At 42.2% G+C, this 27,198-nt stretch overlaps 1 protein-coding gene, 2 non-coding genes and 1 pseudogene across 3 annotated transcripts; 2 read left to right on the top strand and 2 right to left on the bottom strand.

The window, feature by feature from the left end:
- Positions 1-2,583: 2,583 nt before the first annotated feature.
- On the top strand, positions 2,584-2,690 carry LOC149402349 (small nucleolar RNA R71). The gene has a single exon (XR_016296246.1). It is a non-coding gene; the product is annotated as a small nucleolar RNA R71 (small nucleolar RNA).
- A 10,172-nt stretch (positions 2,691-12,862) lies between these two features.
- On the bottom strand, positions 12,863-16,190 carry LOC149402348 (uncharacterized; annotated as a pseudogene).
- Positions 16,191-16,647: 457 nt separating this feature from the next.
- LOC149402347 (small nucleolar RNA R71) lies at positions 16,648-16,751 on the top strand. The gene has a single exon (XR_016296247.1). It is a non-coding gene; the product is annotated as a small nucleolar RNA R71 (small nucleolar RNA).
- A 5,781-nt stretch (positions 16,752-22,532) lies between these two features.
- LOC149402346 (superoxide dismutase [Fe], chloroplastic-like) lies at positions 22,533-23,463 on the bottom strand. Its single transcript, XM_089608331.1, has 6 exons — positions 23,454-23,463; positions 23,161-23,300; positions 23,024-23,098; positions 22,879-22,911; positions 22,757-22,780; positions 22,533-22,658 (listed from the first exon to the last, which is right to left on the bottom strand). The coding sequence occupies exons 1-6, from the start codon at positions 23,461-23,463 to the stop codon at positions 22,554-22,556; spliced, it is 387 nt and encodes a 128-aa protein (XP_089464457.1). The 3' UTR covers positions 22,533-22,553.
- Between the last annotated feature and the right edge of the window lie 3,735 nt (positions 23,464-27,198).

The raw sequence follows: 27,198 nt of genomic DNA, 5'->3' as shown, positions 1-27,198 counted from the left end.
TCGGTTCCAACCTCGAATGGAGCTTGAACGTTCGTCTCCCACGCAACTCGCCTCTCCCACTAGTCTTCTTGAACCTGTGAGCAACCACGAAAGTTTCTACCACTAGAGTCTTAAGAGAATGGTTGGATTTAGTGTGTGGGCACTTTTAAACACGATGACTCAAGAACAAGACTTTGAGCCAAAGAGCTAAAACAAATGCTAGGTCTAATGAGGACCTAGGTGCCAAAACAAAGAACAAGAGGCTCTCAATCTCTAAAATTGTGTGTTGTGAATTGTGAATGAGGTGGGGTATTTATAGCAGGAGGATTACCTTCAAAAGGTTATTTCATCTTTTCTATTGAATATCACATATTCATGAGAAAATATTTTTTCCCCTTCCTTGCCTTGGAGGTGCAACATGATGCACCAAGTTCTTGGATTTGTTTCCTCATTTGTTTTCTCCCTCTTTGGTTGCCGCCCATCTATTTTGTTGAGAAAATTTGTTTCCTCTTTTTCTTTTGGCAAGTATCTTCATACATCAATGCACAAAATAATCTCTCTTTCTTCTATGATGGTGCACAAAATTAAAGGCTTCTAGAACATGCTTCTAGATGTTTCTTTATTTGTTCATGAAAACATAAGAAAAGCCCATTAAGAATTTTCACAAAAAATTCCATGAAATGAAATTAATCCACAGGGCCCAATCCAAGGATGTTGGCCGTGTGACTTAATATCATTGTCATCATATGAAAATGTCAAAAAACTTATTTATTGACATTCATACCATCCTATGTAATAAAATTATCCTTTAGACAATTTTCGTAAAACTTCTCTAGTTCAACATTTGAACTTGTTTTGACTTGGCTTTCATGTTTAACTAATCCTACTCTAAAGACTTGTAGTAGTGACCTCATGGATCCAAATGAACAAAGCTTGAGCTACCATACTTAGACTCAAAAGTTCACAAACCTTTTTCCAAATTCTAGCTTAATGTCAATTGACTCCACTAAAGAGTTGACACTGAAACCTCTCGGTTCAAATGAATATATTTTCTACTCAAGAATTCTACTTAATTGTAATGAGTGGATCCATTGAAAATTATCTAGGTTTACCCTTCATGAATATCATCAACTAGATGGGATTTACAAAATTACCATTTTACCCTTCTAGTTGTTATTTACTCAACTCCTTTGTCGCTCGTGAATAAGTTAGAAACAATGTATTGACGAGGAGCTAACAAGTCGCATTGATTCATCCAAAAAAGTCATGACTCAATTTGGACACTGGGCAGTTCATTTATTCACATTCCAAGGAACAAAGCATGAGGTGATATACATTGCATTTCAACAATCTTGTACATGAATTCTGTATCTATGAGATCTTCACAAAGTTACTCATGAAATCTTCATAACTTAGTACTTCACCAATAGGTCTTGTCTATATAACATAGTGAATCTAGAACTCTGAGTTTCTCAAATGAGAATACGTAAGCTATGAAATGACATGTCTCATTTCAGGATTGAGGTAAGCATGATTCAATTCATACATAGTGACTCTGAGACATAAGAGGTTAAATGGTTTGTTCTTATTATGTCTCTAGAAGTGCACTGGTCAATTCAATATCTTCAGAAGATACCTAGGAAGAACTATAGAGTCTCCAACTCTTAATGTCCCATAACCAACATCATAGATTCTCCTAACAATCATACTGAGATCAATCGTTGTTTGACCTTTAGATTGTGAATATACTGTTTTAGGCAAACCATGAAGAGTTTGTTCATGCAAATCTATATTTGACTCTTCATTTGTTGTTAGGTTTGTTGAAGGACTAAAGACTATAGTTTATCATAAAGCTTCAAACAGACAAGGAAGAATGAATGAATGTTTCAACTTTTATTATAATTCAGCAGTTATAAGCAAGAGTCTTCGTCAGACTTTATTACATCAAATGTACATAAGTAAAGATTACTACTATTCTTGTAAGCACCATTGACAACATCTTCCTCATTTTTCACTCGCGTCTTCAGTTCACCTTTCGTCACGTCGATGATTGATTTTGGAATGCCGGTGGAGGCCGGTTCTGCAGGAATCCATGTTGTTGTTATTGTTGTGGCTCTCTCCACCCATGCTTGTATTGGTTGTTCCAGACTCTATTGTTGTAATTGTTGGAGTTTTGGAACGGGGAGCTGTTGTTGTAGTTCCCCACGTAATTAGCAGACATTGTTTATTTGAGGGTAGTCGTCAGTGTAGTGTGGTCCGTTACACCAAAAACATGGCTCCCGAGTTGTATGCATGGCGTTCACGGAGGCTTTCATCTACTTTATCTCTCTCATCCCCTTTTGAAGATTTTCCATCTCCATCTCCATTTGTAGCATTGTCTCTGAATCGATCGTACCTGTTGTGGCTTGAGCAGTGGCGGGATCAGCCTTCATGATTCTCCTCTCTATCAGGCATTGGTCATTGGAGCGCGCTAATTCTTCCAGGAGAGCTTGGAACTCTGATGGCGTCATAGTTAACACCGTGCCTCCCGCGGCGGTGTTAACTAAAGTCTTCGTTGAGTTGAGGAGTCCGTAGCAGAACGTTTGAAGTTGGACCGGCAATGTGACCCCATGGCTAGGACATTTTCGGAGCATCTCCTTGAAGCGTGCCCATGCTTCGTGGAGGGACTCGCCGTCCATTTGCGCGAAGCTATGAATGGCATTTCTTAGGCGGGCCGTGTTTTCGAACAGGAAGAACTTGGCGAGGAAGGTGTTGCATAGCCCGTCCCATGTGGTGATGGAATCGGAGGGGAGCGAGTTGACCATGCTCGGGGCCGGTTGGCCATGAGACATCAAGGATATAAGCGACCGGCAACGCTCGGGGGCCGGCCGGCCATGGGATGTCAAGGAGATGGCCGATCGGCCATGCTCGGGGACCGGCCGGCCATGGTCGCCTTGGGTCTTCGAGCCTGCTCATCCGTACACGTCAGATTGCGCTGTTACGGATGAGGAGCATCCAACTTGACGAGCCATATTAGTTATGACCTCTTTGCCCCTAGCGGTCTATGACGGGCCGGTAACAGTTGCATCGATTTTTCTCTTTGAAGAAAATCAAATTTTAAGGTACTTATCTTACTCATTAATTTCAATTGCAACAATTTAGAGTAACTCAAAAAAGTTCTTCAAGAGAGTGGTCGGTCGGCCAAAGGTCTTCCAGAGAATAGACGGTCGGCCATGCGTGTGGCCAGACGGCCAACGACTGCATGGGAGGCCGGTCGGCCAGGCTTCTCGTGGCCTCTCGGCAATGGGGCTTCTATCCGGCGGGGCTGATGGCCGACGGGCAATGGCTTCTCGGCCATGGCTGTCTCGGGGGCCTCGAGCGAGTCCGCTCGTGCGTGGCTCGTTGGATCACGTCGTGCTTGCGCCTGCTCATGGTGTATTTGTATGTAGTCGTCTCAGGTCGGACATGCTTGTAGCACATCCTTGGGGGATAAGGATTCCAGGAAGTCCACTTCGGGATCTGTGTTCATCCTTAATGGTGGAGATGTTGTGTGGAGGAGTATTAAACAATCTTGCATTGTTGACTCCACAATGGAAACAGAATATGTGGATGCTTGTGAAGCATCCAAGGAGACAGTATGGCTTAGAAAATTCCTTAAGTATTTGGAAGTAGTTCAAAACGTCGACGAGTCCATGACCCTTTATTGTGATAACAGTGGGGCTGTCGCTAACTCAAAGGAACCTCGAAGCCATAAGCGCTCTAAACATATTGAGAGAAAATACCATTTGATTCGAGAGATCGTGCAGTGCGGAGATGTGGAGGTGAAGAAGATCTCAACGGTGCACAACCTAGCAGATCCATTCACCAAGGCCCTAGCGAACAAGGTCTTCGACCCCGCATTGGGAGGGATTAGGCATGAAGGACTACTCACATCTTCTTTGAGTCAAGTGGGAGTTTGTTGTCAATATTGCCCACAAGAAGAGTAGTAGTCTTTACTTATGTACATTTGATGTAATAAAGTCTCACGAAGACTCTAGCTTGTAACTGCTGAATCATTAATAAAAGTTGAAACGTTCATTCATTCTTCCTTGTCTATTAGACGCTTTATGATATTCTATAGTCTTTAGTCCTTAAACAAAACTAACAACCTATGAAGAGACACATGTAGATTTGCATGAACAAACTCTTCATGGTTTGCTTAAAACTGCATATTCACAATCTAAGGGTCAAAGGACTATTGATCTCAGTACGATTGTTAGGAGAATCTATGATGTCTGGTGATGGGGCATAGAGAGTTGGAGACTCTGTAGTTCTTCTAGGTATCTTCTGAAGGTACTAAATTGACCAGTGCACTTTTAGAGACAGAGTAAGAACAAAACATTTAACCTCTTATGTCTCGAAGTCACTACGTATGAATTGCATCATGCTTACCTCAATCCTGAAATGAGACATGTCATTTCATAGCTACGTATTCTCATTTGAGAAAGTCGGAGTTCAGATTCACTATGTGATTCTGAACAGGACCTATTGGTGAAGTACTAAGTTATGAAGATGTCATGAGTAACTTTGTGAAGATCTAATAGATATGGAATTCATGTACAAGATTGCTGAAATGCAATGTATATCACCTCATGCTTTGTTCCTTGGAATGTTAATAAATGAACTGGCCAGTGTTCAAATTGAGTCGTGACACTTTTGGATGAATCAATGTGACTTGTTAGCTCCTCATCAATACATTGTTTCTAATTTATTCCCAAGCGACAAAGGAGTTGAGGAAATAACAGCTAGATGGTAAAATGGTAATTTTGTAAATCTCATCTAGCTAATGATATTCATGAAGAGTAAACATAGATAATATTCAGTGGATCCACTCATCACAATTAAGTTCAATTCTTCAGTAGAAAATAAATTCATTTGAACCGAGAGATTCTCAGTGTCAACTCTTTAGTGGAGTCAGTTGACATTAAGCTAAACTTGGAAAAGGTTTGTGAACTTTGGAGTCCAAGTATGTTAGCTCAAGCTTTGTTCATTTGGATCCATGGGATCACTGTCACAAGTCATTTTGAGTAGGATTAGTTAAACTAGAAGCTAAGTCAAAACAAGAACTAGACAAGTTTTACGAAAATTGTCTAAAGGGTACTTTTGTCTTTTTGACATTGTCATATGATGACAATGAATTAAGCCACTCATTCATGTTAGGAATATTGGGCCTTGATGATTCATTTAATTTCATGGAATTTTACTTGAAAATTCTTAAAGGACTTTTCTTATGTTATCATGAACAAATGAAGAAACATCTAGAAGGTCCTTCTAGATAGCCTTACTCGTCCTACATGCAAGAGAAAATAGATTATTTTTTGCATTGAAGTATGAAGATACTTGCCAAAAGAAAAAGGGGAAACAAATTTCATCTATGAGGAAAGGATATGGGCGGCAAGCAAGGCAAGGAAAGGAGAGAGGCAATCAAAAGAGGAAACGAATTGTCTTCTAGAAGTTCAATATGGACGTGTGAAAGAGGTAGAAAAGAGGAAATAAGAATTGCTCATGAATATGTGATATTCTATAGAAAAGAGGAAACTACCTTTTGAAGGTAATCCTCCTCCTATAAATACCCCACCTCATTCTCATTGTTTCTCATCCCACACAATTTAGAGATTGAGAGCTTCTCTCTCTAGACGTTGTGGCCGCCCTCTCTCTCTCTCTCTCTCTCTCTCTCTCTCTCTCTCTCTCTCTCTCTCTCTCTCTCTCTCTCTCTATCTCTATCTCTCTTTCTCTCTCTCTCTCTCCCTTCTCTTTTCGTTTTTGTTTTGGCACCTATGTCCACATTTGACTTAGCATTTATTTTAGCTCTTCCACTCTAAGACTTGTTCTTGAGTCGTTGTGTTTAAAAGTGCCCACACACTTATTCCTTCTTACCTCGAGTGATTTATGTGATAGAAACTTTCGTGGTTACTCGAGTTCCCGAAGAACGAAGAAAGACGAGATGAGTGGGGAGACGAGCGATTTAACCTCAAGCTTCTCAACGATCAAGCTTTATAAAGGTTAGTAAACGTGTAATTGCTTTTAGATAGTTTTAATAATAACATGTGCTTGCTCTTTGTCTAGGTTAGTAAAATCGTTTTACTTATTTATAAGAAAACTTTTATTTTCCGCCGCTTGCTCGAAGCGTTAAATCTTTTCTTAACCCTAGATCAATTTCAACAGTCACTCCATGTGGTACATCGCAACCAAGCGATAGAACGCTGGCTCATTTGACAGGCATGCACCCCCAATTACGCGAGGAGCCGCTGGACAATGGGATGAAAGGGCAATAGCAGCCCACACTGAAGGCTCGACATGGCCACCGCATAAAATTCACACCGCGGGAAGAACGGTGGGTCACTCGCCAAAGGACAAAAAAGCGCCACAGACGTCGGAATGGCGTATGCCTCCCTGAGATCGACGTATGCTCGATAGCTGATCAAGCTCGGAGCATCGAACCCCGAGCAGTCGAAGCCGTCTGAAGTAGCAAAGCCTTCCAAGGGATACCACTCCTTCCTCTCCAAAGACTTTTGCGACACATTAGACTTGTGTCCGAGACCTCGGACCTAGCATGCCTTGGTCCCGCAGAAGAGTTGTCGCCCATCAAGATGGTCGAGGCAGTCGCCATTGTTGCGATATTTTTATAACTAGCACGCAAGTGGACATATCGAACAAGTAATAGTGTTACGTAAGTAACGGATATCGATCCCACAGAGACTAGTTACTCTAGCGACGTTAAACAACCTAAAGCAAATTGATTTCACTGTATTAAGGTGGGAGGTGCAAGAATTAACTAGAATAAAAATAACAAAACAGCAACGGAAATTTAACACGAAACAAACTTCACCGGAAAATTAAGACTCAGGGGTTTCAGGTTCCTACAACTTGACCTACTCTACTCGTGCTAATCTCATTCTCCCTATGATATTACTAGCCTCTCTCGAGTGATCTAGCAACCTACGCAATTGACGGATTATATATCCTCTCAGCCTCTAATCCTATTAAAACAATCACGATCAATAAACACGAGAATTCAAACAATTACATTAAGCTTAAGCCGTCTAGCAACCTAAGAACGAAACGAAGCATGGATTATGAGCATGAGTTTTCGCCCTCTCTCGAGTGACATAAAACTCCTAAAAACAATCCTAAAGATGGCCAATCTAAAGAACGCATTAAGAACACATCCACACAAACATGAATAATTAAGTAAATCAAAGCATAATTTCACCCTAACGAAACCCCCTAACCCAATTTAATCCGGCTACATCGCAACCCCGCTAAAAATCTAGCCTCTAACGGAATCCATAGTTAACAACATAATGATCAAAACAATAATCAACATAATCATAAATAAGAAAAACACTACGAGATTCATGACAGGAAGGATGAAACTATCAATCAATTGAGAAATAAAAGTAATGGAGAGTAAGGGAAAAAAAGAAAAACTATTAAAAACAGGAATTCACGGTTGCTTGTTCGTCGGATCGTCGACTCAACTTCGCTCCCAAACAAAAGCTCTCCAAAGAAAAGTGCAGCCAAAAGTAGTAAAAAAAACTAAAAACAAACTAGCCTCCGCTAATTAGGTTACAAGAGGTGTTTTTAGCCCTGATTGTGTGTTTTTCGGAGTAATCTGAGCCTTCCAATTCGATCCAAGGGTCAGAAATCTTCAGAAATCGCTAATTTCCTATTCCAGTAATCCGAAGGCGCGCGGCGCGCGGTAGTCACTGCGCAGCGCACGGACTCAGCTCCAGGTTATGCGCGCTCCGCGCATAAGACTCTGTGCGATTTCATGGTTTGAGTCCCCGTATGCGCGGCGCGCGGTCTCGTATACTCTCTTTCCGCGGCGCGCGGTGGAAGGCGCGCGGCGCGCGTAGTCGCCACGTTTCTTGCCCATCTCATTTTTACTCTATTTTTACCATTTTGACTCCGAATCCCGTCATCTTTCCACGAAATTGATTGTAGACGCTCTAATGCTCCTCTGAACCTGAAATTACTCAAAAAACTACCAAAAACCATTAAAACACTTGAGGACTCATCGGTTTTTGGTTCGGGGAATAGGAGTTTTACGCGTGATAAACGCACCTATCAAATCCCCCCAAATTTAAACCGTTACTTGTCCTCAAGTAACAAAAGAAACACAGAAAACATAAAATTACACAAAAGAAGTTAACCCGACTATGATTGGTAAATTTCAATGCCTTGACTACACTGATCGACTCATGCTTGCCTCAACTTCAAACCTCTAGACTTACATTGACATAGATATATGTGGTTTTAAACTCCAAGTCAACTACCAAGTTTAAAAGAATCCTTACGAATACGTGTTAGCCCTCACTGTTTGCAATGTTGTTTTATCTCAAGTAACTTTTGCTTCCCAAGTCTCGTGACCCTCCCAGTCCTAAGATGCAACCACAAGAATCATTTTATTTGTCTTGACAAAATCTTCGACTCGACACACCATACGCCTTCTCTTCCCCCTTGATCTCCACTAATGCGCACACGTCATTCCTAGCTTGTCAATAGGTCTTAGCGGCTTGTAATGTTCAGGCTTAGGTTCGGGTGGGAAAACGGATTTTTAGTGGTTTTAACATTAACCTTAGCAACTCCTTCCTCACCAAAACATCCCCCTATGTCTTCACTCACTCATTTTTTTTCTCAATGTTCTTGGCTTTGAAGATGCCTATCGAGAACATCTTACCTCTTTAGTCTTTCTTCCCCAAATCCCTCCCAAACTTTGACTCAACTACGACCACACTCTTCAAAAGAACCTAAACCACCACGTCATAACTACAAATAACTCAATTGGGCACATTTCTTTTTCTTTTTCTTTTTTTTTTTTAACAAGTAAATCACCGGCGTGGTGTCTAAGCAAGACATTTAACAACAGAGAGTGTGGGGTCATAGCATATATCACACAATTGGAAGAATTCACTCAAAGATGTCACTCAAGAGTCGCTAAAGTTAACTGGGTTCTTTGTGGGATTTCAAACTTATTGGCTCGGCTTTTTCTAACTAAGTATCGAGAGAGGATAAAGTGTTCGGCTTTTTGTGAGTGGGTTCTACTTTATACCTGTTTCCGGGTCGGCTTTTTGGCTTGAAGGGTTATTCCTAATGCCTATATCACTCTCACCATATCAGTATGCGCTCAATTTCGCCTCGACTAGGGATCCGAAAAGGTTCTTAGTGTGTGCGGTGGTCACTTCTTAGGACTAGTTAGGCGACTACTCAAGTTCAGCTAAGCATTGAGACAAACATTATTCGGGCTTTAGGCCGTACACAGAACTCAATCAAATTCTTTTTCACTTGGTAATTCACAGATCTTTTCTAATACCTAAAGCTCAATACTATCCATATCATCGGCAAACATTTAACGAGTCAATCAAAGCAGTCAGAACACTAATTTCTACCAATTATCCTAAAAAAACACGAGAACCAGAAAAAATTAACTACTAGTGTACAGAGAAAAACACCCCCGCAAGACAAAAATACCCCCCCCCCCCCAAACTTGAGACTTACATTGCCCTCAATGTATCTATGCAAAACAGGGGTGGAGGAACGTACCTTTGCGGGGGTGGTCGAGCGCCCCTACTCGTCTCGGCCATGGTCCTTGTCCTCGTCGGGATCGCGGGGAGCGTAGAGGTTTGACTCCCACGGAGGATATGTCGGGTATGGAGCCAGGAGGTGCTGCGGGTATGCCGGGTAGATCGGGGCGTCATGATGTATTCCGGCTTGAACATCGGGATGAGAGACCGGGAAGCTTTGATGCAACGTCCACGTGTTGTAGACGTTTTGGTGGAACTCGTCTCTGTCGCGCTGCCATTGGCCAAAGTCGGTGAGGAAGCTCCCAATGGCGTTATAGCGCTGGCCCAGTGTGTCGATGCGCTGGTCGATTCGACCCAAGTGGTGGTCGAACCGGTTCATCATGGCCAACACTTCGTTGTAACCGGTGGCTGGCGCTTCGTTGTAACCCGTAGCGGGCGCTTCGTTGGTCTCGACCGGGGGTGGAACGTCGTTGGGGGCGTCCAAGATGGGGGCTCCCGGGATGCCTTGGTACTGCTCGGGAATGTCGATGAACCCGCGCCCGTCCGGATGTGCGGCCCCGTGCTTCCACTGCTTTAGGCTCATGATTTTCCAGTCGTCGATTGGGTCCCTCAATTTTTCTCGCGTCTCGGAGGTCGGGACTCGCAGTCCCTCGTTGAGGTAGAGCTGCGTGATGAGCCCCCCATTGCCGAGTGTGACATCGGTGTCGCGATTTGCACAAAACACGAATCGCTCTTTCAGGATTTTTTCGATGTGGACGCCCCTCCCGGTGACAATGCACACCAATAAAGCCAGGCGTTGGAGATCCACTGTGTGCTCCCGCAGATTAGGAAGGATCGAGGCACAGATGAAGTGCTGCCACGCCTTTGCGTAACGGTTCAGGCTCGATATTGGGAGGTGGCTCGGGACTATCTGGCCATGCACCACTTTCGTCTTGTAGGTGGCTCCGGGGTGGGCGAGGAGGCGAATCCACTCCTCCCATTGTGGATACAGGCACAGGTCGGCGTAGTCGTCATTCTCGGGTTCTGGGATCCCGAGATAGTCGTTGAGCGCCGGTGCGGAGATGTTGACCACCACATTACGCACTTTGACAAAGTTTCCCTCCGTGACGGAGAGATTGGCGTAGAACTCGCGCACTAACTTCGGTGATGCCGGCGTCTCTATGTTGCACAGTTTCTCCCAGTGTAATCCCCGGATTTGTGCCAGCATATTCCCGCACAGTTGATTTGGTGCAAGCACACGCTCGGCGATGAGTCCCTTCTTTGATATGGCGTCTCAAACCTCGCCGGCACCCTCCAGTAATGTCGATGGTCGAGGTAACGCCGCTCCCGACCGACGGACACGTTTGGGGTTGACTCTCGATGTCGAAGCTCGTTGCATCTGCAAAACACGATGGAAAATGAGTCGATGATATTATGATGAACGCCTACTACCCTTTTTACCCCCCAAACATGTTCACAACTAGACCCCGTACGTATTGACCCGTAATCGTACGTAAATTTTTCACTTTTTCACTTGTACGTTCGTTCGGGTATTTCATCGAATACCTAGAGTGCATGTCAATTTGTGATGAAGAGTATCTAAACCATTCCTATAGCCACATTCTCAAATTTATTCTCTAGTAACACGAAATCATCACCATATCACAACAAAAAATTCGAGTTAGAGAGTCATACCTTGAAGTGTAGGGGAATAAGAGGATGGAGAGATGAAGAACACCCAAAAATAAACTAAAACCACTCAAATGGAAGTAGATGAATCACATACAAGAGTTGTGGTGAGTGAATTCCGTGTTTGTATGATTATTGGGGTCGGATTTTGATGAGAAAGGGGTTAGGGTTCGAGAGGAATTTAGGGTTGAGAGAATTTTTTGAAAAAAAACTGCCAAAAAAAACCTTTTATAAAACAACTTACGCGGGTCCGCGCGCCGCGCGCCTTGTTCTGCGCGCCGCGCGGACCTGGGTCTTGACATACGCGCGGAGCGCGCATATTACTCTGTGACTTTGGCGAAAAAATCCTCTTTTCGCGCGCCGCGCGTACTGGATCCCGCGGCGCGCGCTTGCATGCTTTCGTCGCGCCGCGCATGTGATGCCTCGCGGCACGCGGATGAGGACTCGGCTTACGCGCGGAGCGCGCATAAGACTCTGTGAGCGGGCGAAGCCGAAAGTTCCGTCCGCGCGCCGCGCAGTGTGTGGCCCGTGGCGCGCGATCTCTTTTTTTCTGGAAAACTAACACACAAATAAAAAGTAAAAAAAAACTGGGTTCAATCAAAAAAAAGTAAAAGAAAAGAAAAGAAAAAAAATGAAAATGCGACGAAAGAAAGTCGGGTTGCCTCCCGATTAGCGCTTTAGTTAATGTCAATAGCTTGACGAGATATGACTTCGGCTCACGCAATGGTGGTGACGAAGGTCACCACTTTCTCACTTTCGAACACGCCCCCAAAGTATGGCTTCACCCTTTGACCAGTGACTTTGAAGCGTTCTCCCTGCCTGTTCGCCAATTCCACCCACCCGTGTGGATAAACATTCACGACTTCGAACGGGCCCGACCATCGCGACTTCAGCTTTCCAGGGAACAGTTTCAACCTGGAGTTATAGAGGAGTACCTTTTGGCCCGGCTTGAGGTCCTTCCTGATGATGTTCTTGTCATGCCATGCCTTGGTCTTTTCCTTGTAGATTCTGGCGTTCTCGTACGCTTCTCGTCGGAGTTCATCGAGGGCGTTCAGCTGAAGTAGTCTCTGTTGGCCCGAAGCTTTGTAGTCGAAGTTTAGCTTCTTCATCGCCCAAAGTGCCCTGTGCTCTAGCTCGACTGGAAAATGGCATGCTTTTCCGTAAATGAGGTTGTACGGGGACATACCAATTGGCGTCTTGTAGGCTGTGCGGTAAGCCCACAGTGCATCATCGAGCTTGGCGGCCCAGTCTTTCAGAGAACTTCCCACCGTCTTTTCCAGGATTTGCTTAATTTCCCGGTTAGAGACCTCCGCTTGTCCGTTGGCTTGAGGGTGATACGCCAATGTTTTCCGGTGTGTGACGCTGTATTTGGCGAGGAGTGCATCGAACTGCCGGTTACAAAAATGTGCTCCCCCGTCGCTGATGATGGCTCGTGGTGTGCCGAACCGGGTGAAGATGGTCTTTAAGAACTTCAAGACCACCTTCCCATCGCTTGTCGGAGTAGCCTTTGCCTCGACCCACTTGGATACGTAATCCACCGCCAGGAGAATGTATTTGTTTCCGTAGGAAGATGGAAATGGGCCCATGAAATCTATTCCCCAGACGTCGAACGGTTCTATTTCCAAAATATTAGTGAGTGGCATCTCATTTCGGTTAGAAATATTACCCGTTCATTGGCACCGGTCACAGGCAATAATGAAGTCTCGGCTGTCTTTGAAGAGCGTTGGCCAATAGAAGACGCTTTGAAGGACTTTCGCTGCCGTGCGGTTCGGACCGAAGTGACCTCCGCATTCGAGACCATGGCAATGTCCCAGAACTGACTCCATCTCATCCTCGGGAACACACCTCCTCACAATCAGGTCTGCACACTGCCGACAGAGAATCGGCTCCTCCCAGTAATACCTCCGGACCTCCGAAAGAAATTTCCGCTTCTGATACGTCTTGAGGTCGGTCGGCACCACCTTGCCTACGAGGTAATTCACGATGTTTGCATACCATGGGAGGACGGCTTGATGGACGGCCAAAAGCTTTTCATCGGGGAAGTCATCATTGATGAGTGTCATCTTGTCTGGAACGTGCTCGAGCGTCTCCAATCTCGATAAGTGATCAGCTACGAGGTTCTCTGTGCCCTTCTTGTCTTTGACCTCGATGTCGAACTCTTGGAGGAGAAGGACCCAACGGATTAGGCGGGGTTTAGCGTCCTTCTTCTCCATGAGGTATCTAATGGCCGCGTGGTCGGTGTAGACAATCACCTTGTTGCCGATGATGTAGGGTCTGAACTTGTCGAATGCGAACACCACTGCCAGAAGCTCCTTCTCCGTCGTCATGTGGTTCACTTGGGCTTCGTTAAGAGTCCGGCTCGCATAGTAAATTGCGTGGAAAGCCTTGTCTTTACGCTGCCCAAGGACTGCACCCACCGCATGGTCGCTAGCGTCGCTCATGATTTCAAACGGGAGACTCCAGTCTGAGGCGGTGATGATCAGGGCGGTGCTGAGTCTCTGCTTGAGGGCATTGAAGGCCTCTAAGCACTCGGTGGAGAAGGAGAACTTGGTGTCTTCCTCGAGTAGTCCGCATAATGGCTTCGTTATTTTGGAGAAGTCTTTGATGAAGCGCCTATAGAAGCCGGCATGCCCCAGGAAACTTCTCACTCCCTTGACCGAAGTTGGTGGTGGTAGCTTCTTGATTGTGGAAATTTTCGCCCGGTCCACCTCTAACCCGTCCTTCGAGACTCTGTGGCCTAGCACGATGCCTTCCTGTACCAAGAAATGGCACTTCTCCCAGTTAAGCACGAGGTTAGTTTCTTCACACCTGTTAAGCACCTGAGACAAATTCTCCAAACATTGATCAAATGTAGGGCCAAATACAGAAAAATCGTCCATAAAAACCTCAATTGTTTTCTCCACCATGTCGGAGAAAATGGCCATCATACATCTTTGGAACGTGGCTGGTGCGTTACATAGCCCAAACGGCATTCGCTTGAAGGCGAAGGTGCCATAAGGGCATGTAAAGGTGGTCTTCTCCTGATCCTCTAGTGCGATCGTGATGTGGTTATAACCTGAATAACCATCAAGAAAACAATAATACATGTGCCCTGCGAGACGGTCGAGCATCTGATCGATGAAGGGGAGTGGGAAGTGGTCTTTGCGCATGGCGTTGTTGAGCTTGCGGTAGTCCATGCAGATTCTGTACCCGGTCACCATCCGAGTGGAAATGAGCTCGTTGTTGTCGTTTCTCACCACCGTCATTCTGTCTTTCTTCGGAACGCATTGCACCGGACTTACCCATGCGCTTTCGGAGATCGGGTAAATGACCCCGACATCGAGCCATTTCAGGATCTCTTTCCTGACGACCTCCTTCATTGCCGGATTGAGGCGTCTTTGGTGCTCCACCGAGGGATGATGCCCGCCCTCCAAGAGAATGCGGTGAACGCAATAGGAGGGGCTGATCCCTTTGATGTCCGAGAGTGTCCACCCGATCGCTCCCTTGTGCTTGTGTAGCGCCACGAGTAGCCTTTCTTCTTCTCCCTTGGTGAGGTGATTCGAGATTATCACTGGAAGGGTTGAGCCTACACCTAAGTAGGCGTAGCGGAGATGTGCCGGTAATTCTTTTAGCTCGAGCTTTGGGGGCTGTTGAATGGACGGAGGCACTCGAGGTTGGCTCTCCCCCAAACTCTCGATCGAGTTACGTCGGTATGGCATGGCTGCGTTCATGTACTCCACGTGCTCTAAAGCTTCACATTCATCAAACTCGTTAGTGAAATCAATAGAGTTTAGCAAACTTACCTCGAGAGGGTCCTCGGATCGGTGAGAGAAGTTGGCGATGATGGAATTACATACGTCGATCCGGAAGACATCGTCGCTTGCCCTCGGGTATTTTATAGCGTTGAACACGTTAAACACAACCTCTTCGTCTTGCACACTCAGTTTTAGCTCTCCTTTCCGGACGTCGATGAGAGCTCCGCCTGTGGCGAGGAATGGCCGCCCTAGGATGATTGAGACGTCGCGGTCTTCCTCCATGTCGAGCATCACGAAGTCGGCGGGGAAGATGAACTTGTCAACTTTGACTAGGAGATCTTCGATCATTCCTCGCGGGTATACGATCGACCTGTCCGCTATCTGAAGCGTGATTCGGGTCGGTCTCACCTCTCCGATGCCGAGCTTCTTGAAGATAGAATACGGCATCAGGTTGATGCTCGCTCCCAGGTCGCATAGTGCTCGCTCCCAGGTCGCATATTGCTCGCTCAAAGAAGGTGTTCCCGATGGCACACGGGACGGTGAAACTCCCTGGGTCCTTCATCTTTATCGGCAACTTCCTCTGAATGATGGCAAAGCACTCTTCGGTGAGGGTGATCGTGCTGCAGTCCTCTATTTTCCTCTTTTTCGAGAGGATGTCCTTCAGGAACTTGGCGTACGTCGGCATCTGCTCAAGAGCGTCAGCAAACGGGATATTTATCTGAAGCTGCTTGAATACCTCGAGGAACTTGCTGAATTGGTGGTCGAGTTTCCCTTCTTTCTGCCTCTGAGGAAACGGCAGCTTTGGCGTGCTTGTTGGAACTGGGGCACTCGCCGGAGGTGGCGTGGCTAGGGGCGTCGATACGGAGGGCTCGTCTTTCTCCACCTTCTCTTTCTTCTTGTCGGAGTTGTCAATCACTTGTCCGCTTCTGAGTGTAATGGCATTGACTTGTGACCTGGGGTTGATGTCGGTGTTGCTTGGAAGCGTTCCCTGAGGTCGTGAGTTAACCGCAGTTGACAGTTGCCCCATTTGAGTCTCAAGATTTCGGATCTGCGCCGATTGGTTCGAGAGAGACGTCTTCGTTTCGTGCATGAACTCGGTGGTGGAGTTGATGAAGGCGGTTGTTGACGTGGCCAAGTTGGCGATGAGCTCCTCTAGGTTGGTCTCGCCCTTGTACGCCCGAAATGGAGGAGGCTGGTATGGAGGTGGTCGGGGCTGATTCTGTGGTGGACGAGGCTGGGCTTGAGGCACGGGTTGCATAGGCATGTTGTTTTGGGGACCTCTCCATCCCCCATTCTGGTAGTTGTTCCTTGGGCCTTGATAGTAGTTGTTCTAGGGCGGCCTGTTGTTGATGAAATTAGCATGTTGGCCGTTGTCCCCATAAACGCACTTGTCACTATTGTGCTGTCCGTTGCACCAAAAACAGACTTCAGGGGTGTGCACGGCTTGAACGGAGGCTTTCTGTCCCTGGACTGACTTTGTGAGATCCGCCACCTGTGATGCCAGTGCCTTCATCAGCTCCATCTCGGGGGTGACTGGCATATTCTTCAAGATGCGCCGCTCGGACGGGCATTGATCGTTGTTGTAGGCCAGCTCCTCGAGAATGCTATGAGCTTCCTCATCTGTCTTCTGAAAGAACGACCCTCCAGCGGCCGTATTGACTAGGGTGCGAGACGATGGTGAAAGACCGCCATAGAAAATATGCACCATCATCCACCATTGGATGCCATGATTGGGACACCTGCTCTCTAACTCCTTGAAGCGCCCTCATGCTTCAAACAATGACTCCCCGTCGTATTGGGCGAACGAATGGATCTCGTTGCGTCTCTTGTGCATCTTCTCGAACGGGAAGAACTTTGAGATGAATTTGACGCGCAAGTCGGCCAATGATGTGATGGAACCCGGCGGGAGGGAGTTGAGCCACGTCTTGGCTCGGTCTCGTAGTGAAAACGGGAAAAGGCGGAGGCGGATGGCTTCGTCGGACACGTTGTGGAGCTTGAACGTGTTTGCGATCTCGACGAAGTTAGTCAGATGGTCTTGCGGGTCTTCGGCAGGTGATCCAGAAAATTGATTCGCTTGGACCATGTGTATTATGCCGGTCTTGATCTCGAAATTCTGGTTACCCGCAAGAGCCGGGAGAGCGATTGCCGATTGCACGGCGTCGGCTGGTGGTAACCCATATTGGAATAGGGTCTTTGGCTCTTCGTTCGCTGCGTTGTTCGCTCTATCTCCCATTGCTCGTTCCTTTGACTGCTTTCTGTTTGTCTTGCAGAATTTTTCGATCTCAAGATTTAGTGGAACGAGGTTTGATGTTCCCTCACTCCGCATGCACCTTCAAAACAGAGAAAATGACACGCCAAGTTAGGAAACGCGTAACGAAATCAAATGGCAAAGCAGATTATTTTTCGAGGCTATTGTAAAAAGTCCCCGGCAACGGCGCCAAAAACTTGTTGCGATATTTTTATAACTAGCACGCAAGTGGACGTATCGAACAAGTAATAGTGTTACGTAAGTAACGGATATCGATCCCACAGAGACTAGTTACTCTAGCGACGTTAAACAACCTAAAGCAAATTGATTTCACTGTATTAAGGTGGGAGGTGCAAGAATTAACTAGAATAAAAATAACAAAACAGCAACAGAAATTTAACACGAAACAAACTTCACCGGAAAATTAAGACTCATGGGTTTCAGGTTCCTACAACTTGACCTACTCTACTCGTGCTAATCTCATTCTCCCTATGATATTACTAGCCTCTCTCGAGTGATCTAGCAACCTACGCAATTGACGGATTATATATCCTCTCGGCCTCTAATCCTATTAAAACAATCACGATCAATAAACACGAGAATTCAAACAATTACATTAAGCTTAAGCCGTCTAGCAACCTAAGAACGAAACGAAGCATGGATTATGAGCATGAGTTTTCGCCCTCTCTCGAGTGACATAAAACTCCTAAAAACAATCCTAAAGATGGCCAATCTAAAGAACGCATTAAGAACACATCCACACAAACATGAATAATTAAGTAAATCAAAGCATAATTTCACCCTAACGAAACCCCCTAACCCAATTTAATCCGGCTACATCGCAACCCCGCTAAAAATCTAGCCTCTAACGGAATCCATAGTTAACAACATAATGATCAAAACAATAATCAACATAATCATAAATAAGAAAAACACTACGAGATTCATGACAGGAAGGATGAAACTATCAATCAATTGAGAAATAAAAGTAATGGAGAGTAAGGGAAAGAAAGAAAAACTATTAAAAACAGGAATTCACGGTTGCTTGTTCGTCGGATCGTCGACTCAACTTCGCTCCCAAACAAAAGCTCTCCAGAGAAAAGTGCAGCCAAAAGTAGTAAAAAAAACTAAAAACAAACTAGCCTCCGCTAATTAGGTTACAAGAGGTGTTTTTAGCCCTGATTGTGTGTTTTTCGGAGTGATCTGAGCCTTCCAATTCGATCCAAGGGTCAGAAATCTTCAGAAATCGCTAATTTCCTATTCCAGTAATCCGAAGGCGCGCGGCGCGCGGTAGTCACTGCGCAGCGCGCGGACTCAGCTCCAGGTTATGCGCGCTCCGCGCATAAGACTCTGTGCGATTTCATGGTTTGAGTCCCCGTATGCACGGCGCGCGGTCTCGTATACTCTCTTTCTGCGGCGCGCGTAGTTGCCACGTTTCTTGCCCATCTCATTTTTACTCTATTTTGACCATTTTGACTCCGAACCCCGTCATCTTTCCACGAAATTGATTGTAGACGCTCTAATGCTCCTCTGAACCTGAAATTACTCAAAAAACTACCAAAAACCATTAAGACACTTGAGGACTCGTCGGTTTTTGATTCGGGGAATAGGAGTTTTACGCGTGATAAACGCACCTATCAGCCATCACCTTCCTCGAGCGCTCCGCGGCAGAACTTCTGCTCCTCGGACAAGTCTCTGAGTCACCATTGGGATCCTCCGATTCTGGTCCAAAGACGTCCATGGAGTCGATCTCATTAAGAACAGACTCTGACAAAACCAGCAAAGCAACTTCATCGCCTTCCTCCGGCACACCTGGAGCATCCAAGCCGACACTCGGCACAACGCGACAGACTTTGGCGCGTCCCCCCCCCCCTTCCTGTCAACCAGGTTGATCACAAGGCGGGGCGCATAGCGCCGCCCTACTTCCTTGACCGTGCCACGCCAAGTCGGCGCGCGCACCTCCTCTCGCTCCATAGGCTGAGCGACGGACGCAGTCGCGTCCGCCTCGCCCACTTCGAGCCACTGCTAGACTCCACTTGGATCCTCCTCCACGGGCACAAGAATCTTCTCCAATCTTGTAAATAGATCGCTCTCTGCATGCTCGGAGTCCTGAAGCAAGTGAGAGAAATTCACCTCATGATCTTTGGTTGAGAAGGGGAATAGAATTTCCATTATGCACTAGTGTAAAGAGAGACGGAAAACTGTGAGAAAGCACGTGTAGTTGTGAAAAATATGTAGAGTTATGCTCTTATTTATAGGCACATAGGGGGTGGAAAAGTTGGATTTCAAAAGTAGGGATCCTAATCCTATCCCAGCAAGGAAAGGAAATGAAAGAAAGGAAAAGAGGAAAATATCCTCTCTGGGCCGACCACACCGTGCGCGCGCTGGTACACCAACGCCCCTTCCCCGCCTCCCTCCCTCCTCCAAAAAAAGAGAGAGAAGAAAAAGTTTTACCACGGTGAAGCTCGAGGAAATCGGTTTTCCTTAAACATTCGGGCGTAAAACAACTTAAGTACATCGCAAGGGCCTTTCGAGCGACGAACTTCGGGGGCTAATGTTGTCGGTCGTTCTCGAAAAACCCGATACATTAAATTCCACACGACTTGCGTGGAATTCCGAACTCTATAAGCCCAACTGGCCGAGTCACTGAAAAACCCATCAAGGCCCACAACGGCTAAGGCCCGTTCAAAACGGCCCGAAATTCTGAGCCCAAGCTCGCACACGAAGCAAAGCTCACCATCGCGCGCTCCTCGAAAAGAGCACACACTCAGCGCGCAACAGACGTGGTGCGCCGCGCCGCGCTCTTGCACCGTGCGCGCTCCAGAATCGCCTCGCGCGCCCGAAATCCACGGTGCGCTCTCCAAGGTGCATCCAAAGGCCCTCCTAGGCTTCTACATCCACTATAAATACCCCCTCTCAGTGAGGGAGAGAGTCACATTCATTCCTCCTCAAGATTACTCGCTCTTAGAGTTCTGAAACACTACTAGAGACTTTCTGCGCACAATTTCCTCTGATCGAACGCTCAATCTCCCACGCACAGTGTCACCCCCTATCATTACTATTACTATTTCATGATTGCTAGATGTATAGAATAAAAAAAAATAACAATTAAATTGATCTAATGATAATTTCACATATATTTCGATTTAAAGGTCATGAGTTCAACTCGTATGAGATGAAGCTTTGAATCATTGTTCATTTTCGTGCGACAATAGGAATGAAACGAAGTTGGTAAGGAAAATATTGTTTTTCAAACCAATGATTTTGATTGTTACATTTTTATGTCAACTCGTGGATGTAAATAAATTTTTTATAAATTTCTTTTAGTACAGCTGCTCCACAGTGTCAACAAGGTCTCTGTTAACACAGTAGTGTAATCTAGAACTAGCTTTTTTGTTTTGTTTTGGCCATATGTGGTTCAACAGTCCAAACCCATGTGGAAACAGTTGGGTCTAGACTTAGGCTGATGAGATGGGGTAATTAAATTATTAAAGTACTAAAGTGTTCTATGATGCAAACCAACTCCAAAAATAGAAGGGAGTTCTCCAAAACTAGGAGTAAACAAAATGCAAATGATTTTTTTGGACTTTTTTTTAAAAGGTCACAAATAGGACTCTTGACACTTTTTTCATTTATGTAATTACCATTATATTCTTATTTATTTATTTTTTCTACATGTCAATGTTTCATGGACTCCACTCTCACCTCTCTCTCTCTCTCTCTCTCTCTCTCTCTCTCTCTCTTCTTTGTCCCGATATGTTATTATAAAGTACACATAAATAATTAATAAAATAGACACATTTTTTATTTTTATTAAATTAGTTTGATTTAACTTCCATGAAAATAATAAAGTACACACATAAGTAATTAATAAATTAGACACATTTTTTATTTTTATGAAATTAGTTTGATTTAATTCCATGAATATATTAAAGTACACACATAAATAATTAATAAATTAGACACATTTTTTTATTTTTATGAAATTAGTTTGATTTAACTTCCATGAAAATAATAATGTACACACATAAATAATTAATAAATTAGACACATTTTTATTTTTATTTTTATGAAATTAGTTTGATTTAATTCCATGAAAATAATAAAGTACACACATAAATATAATGTGGAAAATAAAAATATAAAAATATATTGTGTAAATAATGTGTCCTGTATTGTGAAGTGTTGTTGACACACATTAATTTTTACAATTTCATCATTTCAAATGGGAAAAGAATGTTAATAGTCTAAACATATGAACATAGGTGAATGAGATTTACTTACCTAGAAGATTATGAGGAAATAATGTGTCATGTATTGTGAAGTGTTGTTGACACACATTAATTTGTACAATTTCATCATTTCAAATGGAAAAAGAATGTCAAGTAGTCTAAACATATGAACATAGGTTAATGAGGTTTAATGTCATGTCGTCCGACATGTCGTTTTCCCCTCTAACTTATCCTTAATGTGAAAATTGATTGATAACTCATGTATTAGCGTTGTTAGTCCTCCAAATCAACTCATTTAACAGTCTAAAAGCAAGTTTATGAGGACCAACGAGATCAAATGAACGAAAGAGAGCATGTTTCATGTAATTGACATGTATATCTGAGAATTCGTTACTTCTATGTCACAAAAAATGGGGATTTCGTGACTTTCTTGTCACGAAAAATAGGGATTTCGTGACTTTCCTGTCACGAAAAATGGGGATTTTGTGACTATCATGTCACAAAAAATTGGGATTTCGTGATGTATCTATCACGAAACAAACTCTTCACGTCACGAAACAGTACGTTTTCATGAGATTTCAGTCACGAAATTGGATACTTTGATGATGAGAAATTTCTCTTTTATTTCATTAAATATGTCTTAAGGGACCAATGGTTGTTATAAATATAAAAATAAAAAAAAATTGAAAAAAACCATGATAAGTGAAACTCTACTTACTTAGAAGATCATGATGAAAGAATGTGTAATGTATTGTGAAGTGTTGTTGACATACATTAATTTGTACTATTTCATCATTTCAAATGAGAAAAGAATGTTAATAGTCTAAACATATGAACATAGGTGATGATGTTTAACGTCATGTTGTCCGTTATGTCGATTTCCCGTCTAACTTCTCTTTCATGTGTGGATTTTATTGATAACGCATGTATTATTTGTCACGAAAAATAGGGATTTCGTGACCTTCTTGTCATTGAAAATCTCCACAATAAGATTATACTAATAGTGCCTGCTTAGTAGATCCATCTCTTTCTTAGTCACAAGTACAATAGCCAAAAAAAAAAGCACACTTTTCTTTCATAGTTTTATTTTATTGTCGTTGGAAAAGCAAAATGAAATTATTCCCTCGTCACGCTTGGTTGTTTTGCTTCATCTTGTTCGGCAGCTTGCCTTGGCAGCTTCAAGCCTGGCTGTCACAGCGTCCCATGACACAAGCTTCTCCATAAACAGAGTTATGTAATCAACTCGCCGGTTCTGCACAAAATAACCAAATATCTCAGGTTTTAGAATAAGAGAACAAGTTATAAGGAAACACTTAATTCCATTACTAAGTCAAAATAACAAAAACTGACCTGGAAGTCGAGATAGTAAGCATGCTGTTGAAAGAGGCAAAACAAAAAGTTAGGAATTTGCAAATTTTCATTTCTTACATAAAAGTGTTTAAATTTATCTAATTCTGTTAATCTATATTTACCTCCGAGACATTGATGGTTAGAATAGGCAGCAACTAACAAAAAAAAAAAGAAAAAGAAAAAAGTTCATTAGCCAAAATACAAGAATGAGAATTGTTTTAGGTGATGTATATTTGTTCATGAAATAAACTTGATATAATCACTCACGGAAGAACCGAAAACGGCGTTTGGGGTCTTAACAATGGACAACTTCCTGTCTTCGTCTGTTGGACAAAAATAAAACTCTCAGAGGCATGACATAATTAGAGTCATATGACTTAAAAAAACAAAATGTCGAGACGTACACCAAGCCAAGCCCAACCAGACCCAAACTGGGTAAGAGCGGCGGTCCTGAACTCCCCGACGAAGGCATCATACGAACCGAAATCCCTTTCGATGAGCTCACGAAATCCCAATGTTTCATGACATGAAATCCACGAAATCCCTATTTTTCGTGATAGAAAAGTCACGAAATCCCCATTTTTCGTGACAGGAAAGTCACGAAATCCTAATTTTTTGTGACAAATAAGTAACGAAATCCTCATTTTTCGTGACAAATAAATAACGAAATCCTCATTTTTCGTGACAAATAAGTCACGAATTCCCATTTTTTAGTGACAAAGACGTCACGAATTCCTGGAATTTTATGACAAATAAGTCACGAAGTTCGAGCCAATTACATAAACATACTCTTTTTCGCTCCTTTAATCTCGTTTGATCCTCAAACTTGGTTCTAGAATTTTAAATGAGTAGATTTGGGAGGACTAGCAACCTTAATACATGAGTTATCAATAAATTTCCACATTAATGACAAGTTAGAGGGGAAAACGACATGCCGGACGACATGACATTAAATCTCATTCACCTATGTTCATTTGTTTTAGACTACGTGACACTTCGTCCCATTAATTTGAAATGATAAAATGAGACAAATGAATGTATGTCAATAACACTTCACAATACAAGACACATTAGTTCCTCAAGCTCTTTTAGGTAAGTAGAGCTTGACTTACCATGTATATTCTCATTTTTTTTTTTTTTTATATTTATAACAACCATTGGTCACATAAAACGTTTTGAATAAAATAAAAAGAGAGATTTATCATTAAATTCCATCAACGTATCCCATTTCGTGACTGGTATGTCACGAAAATGTACTGTTTCGTGACTTAAAGAGCTTTGTTTCGTGACAGATAAGTCACGAAATCCCCATTTTTTGTGACAAATAAGTCAAATAATATATTTCGTGACATTGAAGTCACGAAATTTCAATTTTTTGTGAAATAGAAATCACGAATTCCCATTTTTTTCGTGACAAAGACGTCACGAATTCCCGGAATTTCGTGACAAAGAAGTCACCAATTTCTGAAATTCGTGACAAAGACGTCACAAATTCCCAGAATTTTGTGACAAATAAGTCACGAAGTCCGAGCCAATTACGTAAAACATGTTCTCTTTCGCTCATTTGATCTCGTTTGGTCCTCATAAACTTGCTTCTAGAATGTTAAATGAGTAGATTTGGGAGGACTAGCAACTTAATACATGAGTTATCAATAAATTCCTACATTAAGGAGAAGGTAGAAGGGAAAACGACATGCCGGACGACATGACATTAAATCTCATTCACCTATGTTCATTTGTTTTAGACTACGTGACACTTTTTCTCATTAAATTGAAATGATGAAATGGGACAGATGAATGTACGTCAACAACACTTCACAATACAAGACACATTAGTTCCTCAAGATCCTAGGTAAGTAGAGCTTGACTTACCATGTATTTTTTCAAACAATTTTTTTTTTATTTATAATAATCATTGATCCCCTACGACGTATTTAATGAAATAAACAAGATATTTATCATTAAATTCCATCAAAGTATCCATTTCGCGATTGGTATGTCACGAAAACGTATTGTTTCGTGACTTGAAGAGCTTTGTTTCGTGACAAATAAGTCACAAAATCCACATTTTTTGTGACAGAATAATCACGAAATCCCCCTTTTTTGTGACATAGAAGTCACGAAATCCCCATTTTTCGTGATAAGAAAGTCACGAAATCCCCATTTTTCGTGACAGAAAAATCACGAAATCTCCATAGAAGTGACATAGAAGTCACAAATTCCTAGATATCCATGTCAATTACATGAAACATGCTCTCTTTCGTTCTTTTGATCTCGTTTGGTCCTCATAAACTTGTTTCTAGACTCTTAAATGAGTTGTTTTGGAAGATTAACAACGCTAATACATGAGTTATCATTAAATTTCCACATTAAGTATAAGTTAGAGGGGTAAACGTTACCGGACGACATGACTTTAAACCTCATTAAACTATGTTCATATGTTTAGACTACTTAACATTCTTTTTCCATTTGAAATGATGAAATTGTACAAATTAATGTGTGTCAACAACACTTCAAAATACAAAACACATTCTTTCCTCGTGATCTTCCAGGTAAGTAGAGATTAACTTACCATGTATTTTTTCAATTTTTTATTTTTATATTTATAATAACCATTGGTCTCCTACGACGTATTTAATGAAATAAACAAGAGATTTATCATTAAAGTCCATAAAAGTATCCAATTTCGTGACTGAAATGTCATGAAAACGTACTGTTTCGTGACTTGAAGAGTTTTTTCGTGACAGTTACGTCACGAAATCCCTATTTTTCGTGACAGAAAAGTCACGAAATCCTCATTTTTCGAGACTGGAAAGTCACGAATCCATTTGTTTCGTGACAGGAAAGTCACGAAATTTTATTGTTTCGTTTTATTATTTATTAAAAAATAATTTCATAAAAATAAAAAAAATGTGTCTATTTTATTAATTATTTATGTATGTACTTTATTATTTTCATGGAAATTAAATCAAACGAATTTCATAAAAATAAAAAATGTGCATATTTTTATTAATTATTTATGTTGTACTTTATTATTTTCATGGAAATTAAATCAAACTAATTTCATAAAAATAAAAATAAAAATGTGTCTATTTTATTAATTATATATGTGTATACTTCATTATTTTCATGGACATTAAATCAAACTAATTTCATAAAAATAAAAATAAAATGTGTCTATTTTATTAATTATTTATGTGTGTACTTCATTAATTTCATGGAAATTAAATCAAACTAATTTCATAAAAATAAAATAAAAAAATTGTCTATTTTATTAATTATTTATGTGTGTATGATTTTCATGGAAATTAAATCAAACTAATTTCATAAAAATTAAAAAAAAAAATGTGCCTGTTTTATTAATTATTTATATGTGTACTTTATTATTTTCATGGAAATAAATCAAGCTAATTTCATAACAATAAAAAAAAATGTGTCTAATCTATTAATTATTTATGTTTGTACTTTATTATGTAATAAAAAAATATATGTCATATATTTATGTATATGTAAATATAATATTTATAATAGCTACAATATAAACTACCAGCCTATATATATGATATAACTAATATAAGCTACAATGTAATGTACGTAAGAGAGAAATGACAAAGAATAAAGAGAGAGAGTGAGAGAGAGAGAGAGAGAGAAGTGTACTTGAGTGGGGTCATGAGTCACATGAGAGAGGTGTACAAGACATTGACATTTAAAATAAATAAATAAATAAATAATGATATAATTGCAATTACATAAATGAAAAAAGTGTCAGAGATCCTATTTCTGACATTTAAAAAAAAAAGTCCAAAAAAGTCAAAACTCTTTTTATTTAGGGCCGGTTAGGTATCTAGCCCAAATTGACCACCTCTTTTAAAATTCTAGTCCAACTATTACTTAAATTAGGTAACTAGCCCAATCCACTACCAAACAATATTATATTCATATCTTACCCATCATCAAATACACACCAAAATTTTCGGATCCGACTCTAAATCCTTCAATCCTCCGATATTGCCTCCGAACTCTCCATCGATTTCGAATCCCTCAATCCTCCGATATTACGTCCGACCACCTTTTCCGCCACCAATTTTCTGATTTTGCCACTTCCGAAGCCGACGAAGCGTCTCCGTTTGGAAAAAATTGTAAGTATATATTATTTCCAATTCGATTAACCCATAGAACACCATAATCGAAACCCTCCCCCGCATCTCCGATCAATTCTCTGTTAGATTAACTATAAAATATGCTTTTTCGAATGGTAAATAATATTTACTATCGGACCATCCGATAGTAAATATTATTTACCATTCGAAAAAACAAAATACTTGTCTCCGATTTGACGAATGATTCCATGATTCAAATCTGTGATGAATAACTGGAAAAAATTTGGAATTAACAACCAAATAAGAACGAAGTTGTAAGAAACTAAAGAACCTAAACACCTA

The sequence above is a fragment of the Urtica dioica genome, chromosome 3, assembly GCF_054948205.1.
Source record: "Urtica dioica subsp. dioica isolate 48M chromosome 3, U.dioica_male_clone48M_v1_H2, whole genome shotgun sequence".
Taxonomy (NCBI): domain Eukaryota; kingdom Viridiplantae; phylum Streptophyta; class Magnoliopsida; order Rosales; family Urticaceae; genus Urtica; species Urtica dioica.
Note: the sequence above shows the minus strand (reverse complement) of the source record. Positions and strands in the feature narration are given on the sequence as shown.

What these genes read in the sequence shown, in the direction of transcription:
- LOC149402346 (XM_089608331.1), bottom strand. An exon ending in CTGGTTGGGCTTGGCTTGGT is followed by an intron (nt 23,099 to 23,160) that starts GTACGTCTCGAC and finishes TGCCTCTGAGAG; the next exon opens with TTTTATTTTTGTCCAACAGA. An exon ending in CTTACTATCTCGACTTCCAG is followed by an intron (nt 22,659 to 22,756) that starts GTCAGTTTTTGT and finishes TATTTTGTGCAG; the next exon opens with AACCGGCGAGTTGATTACAT.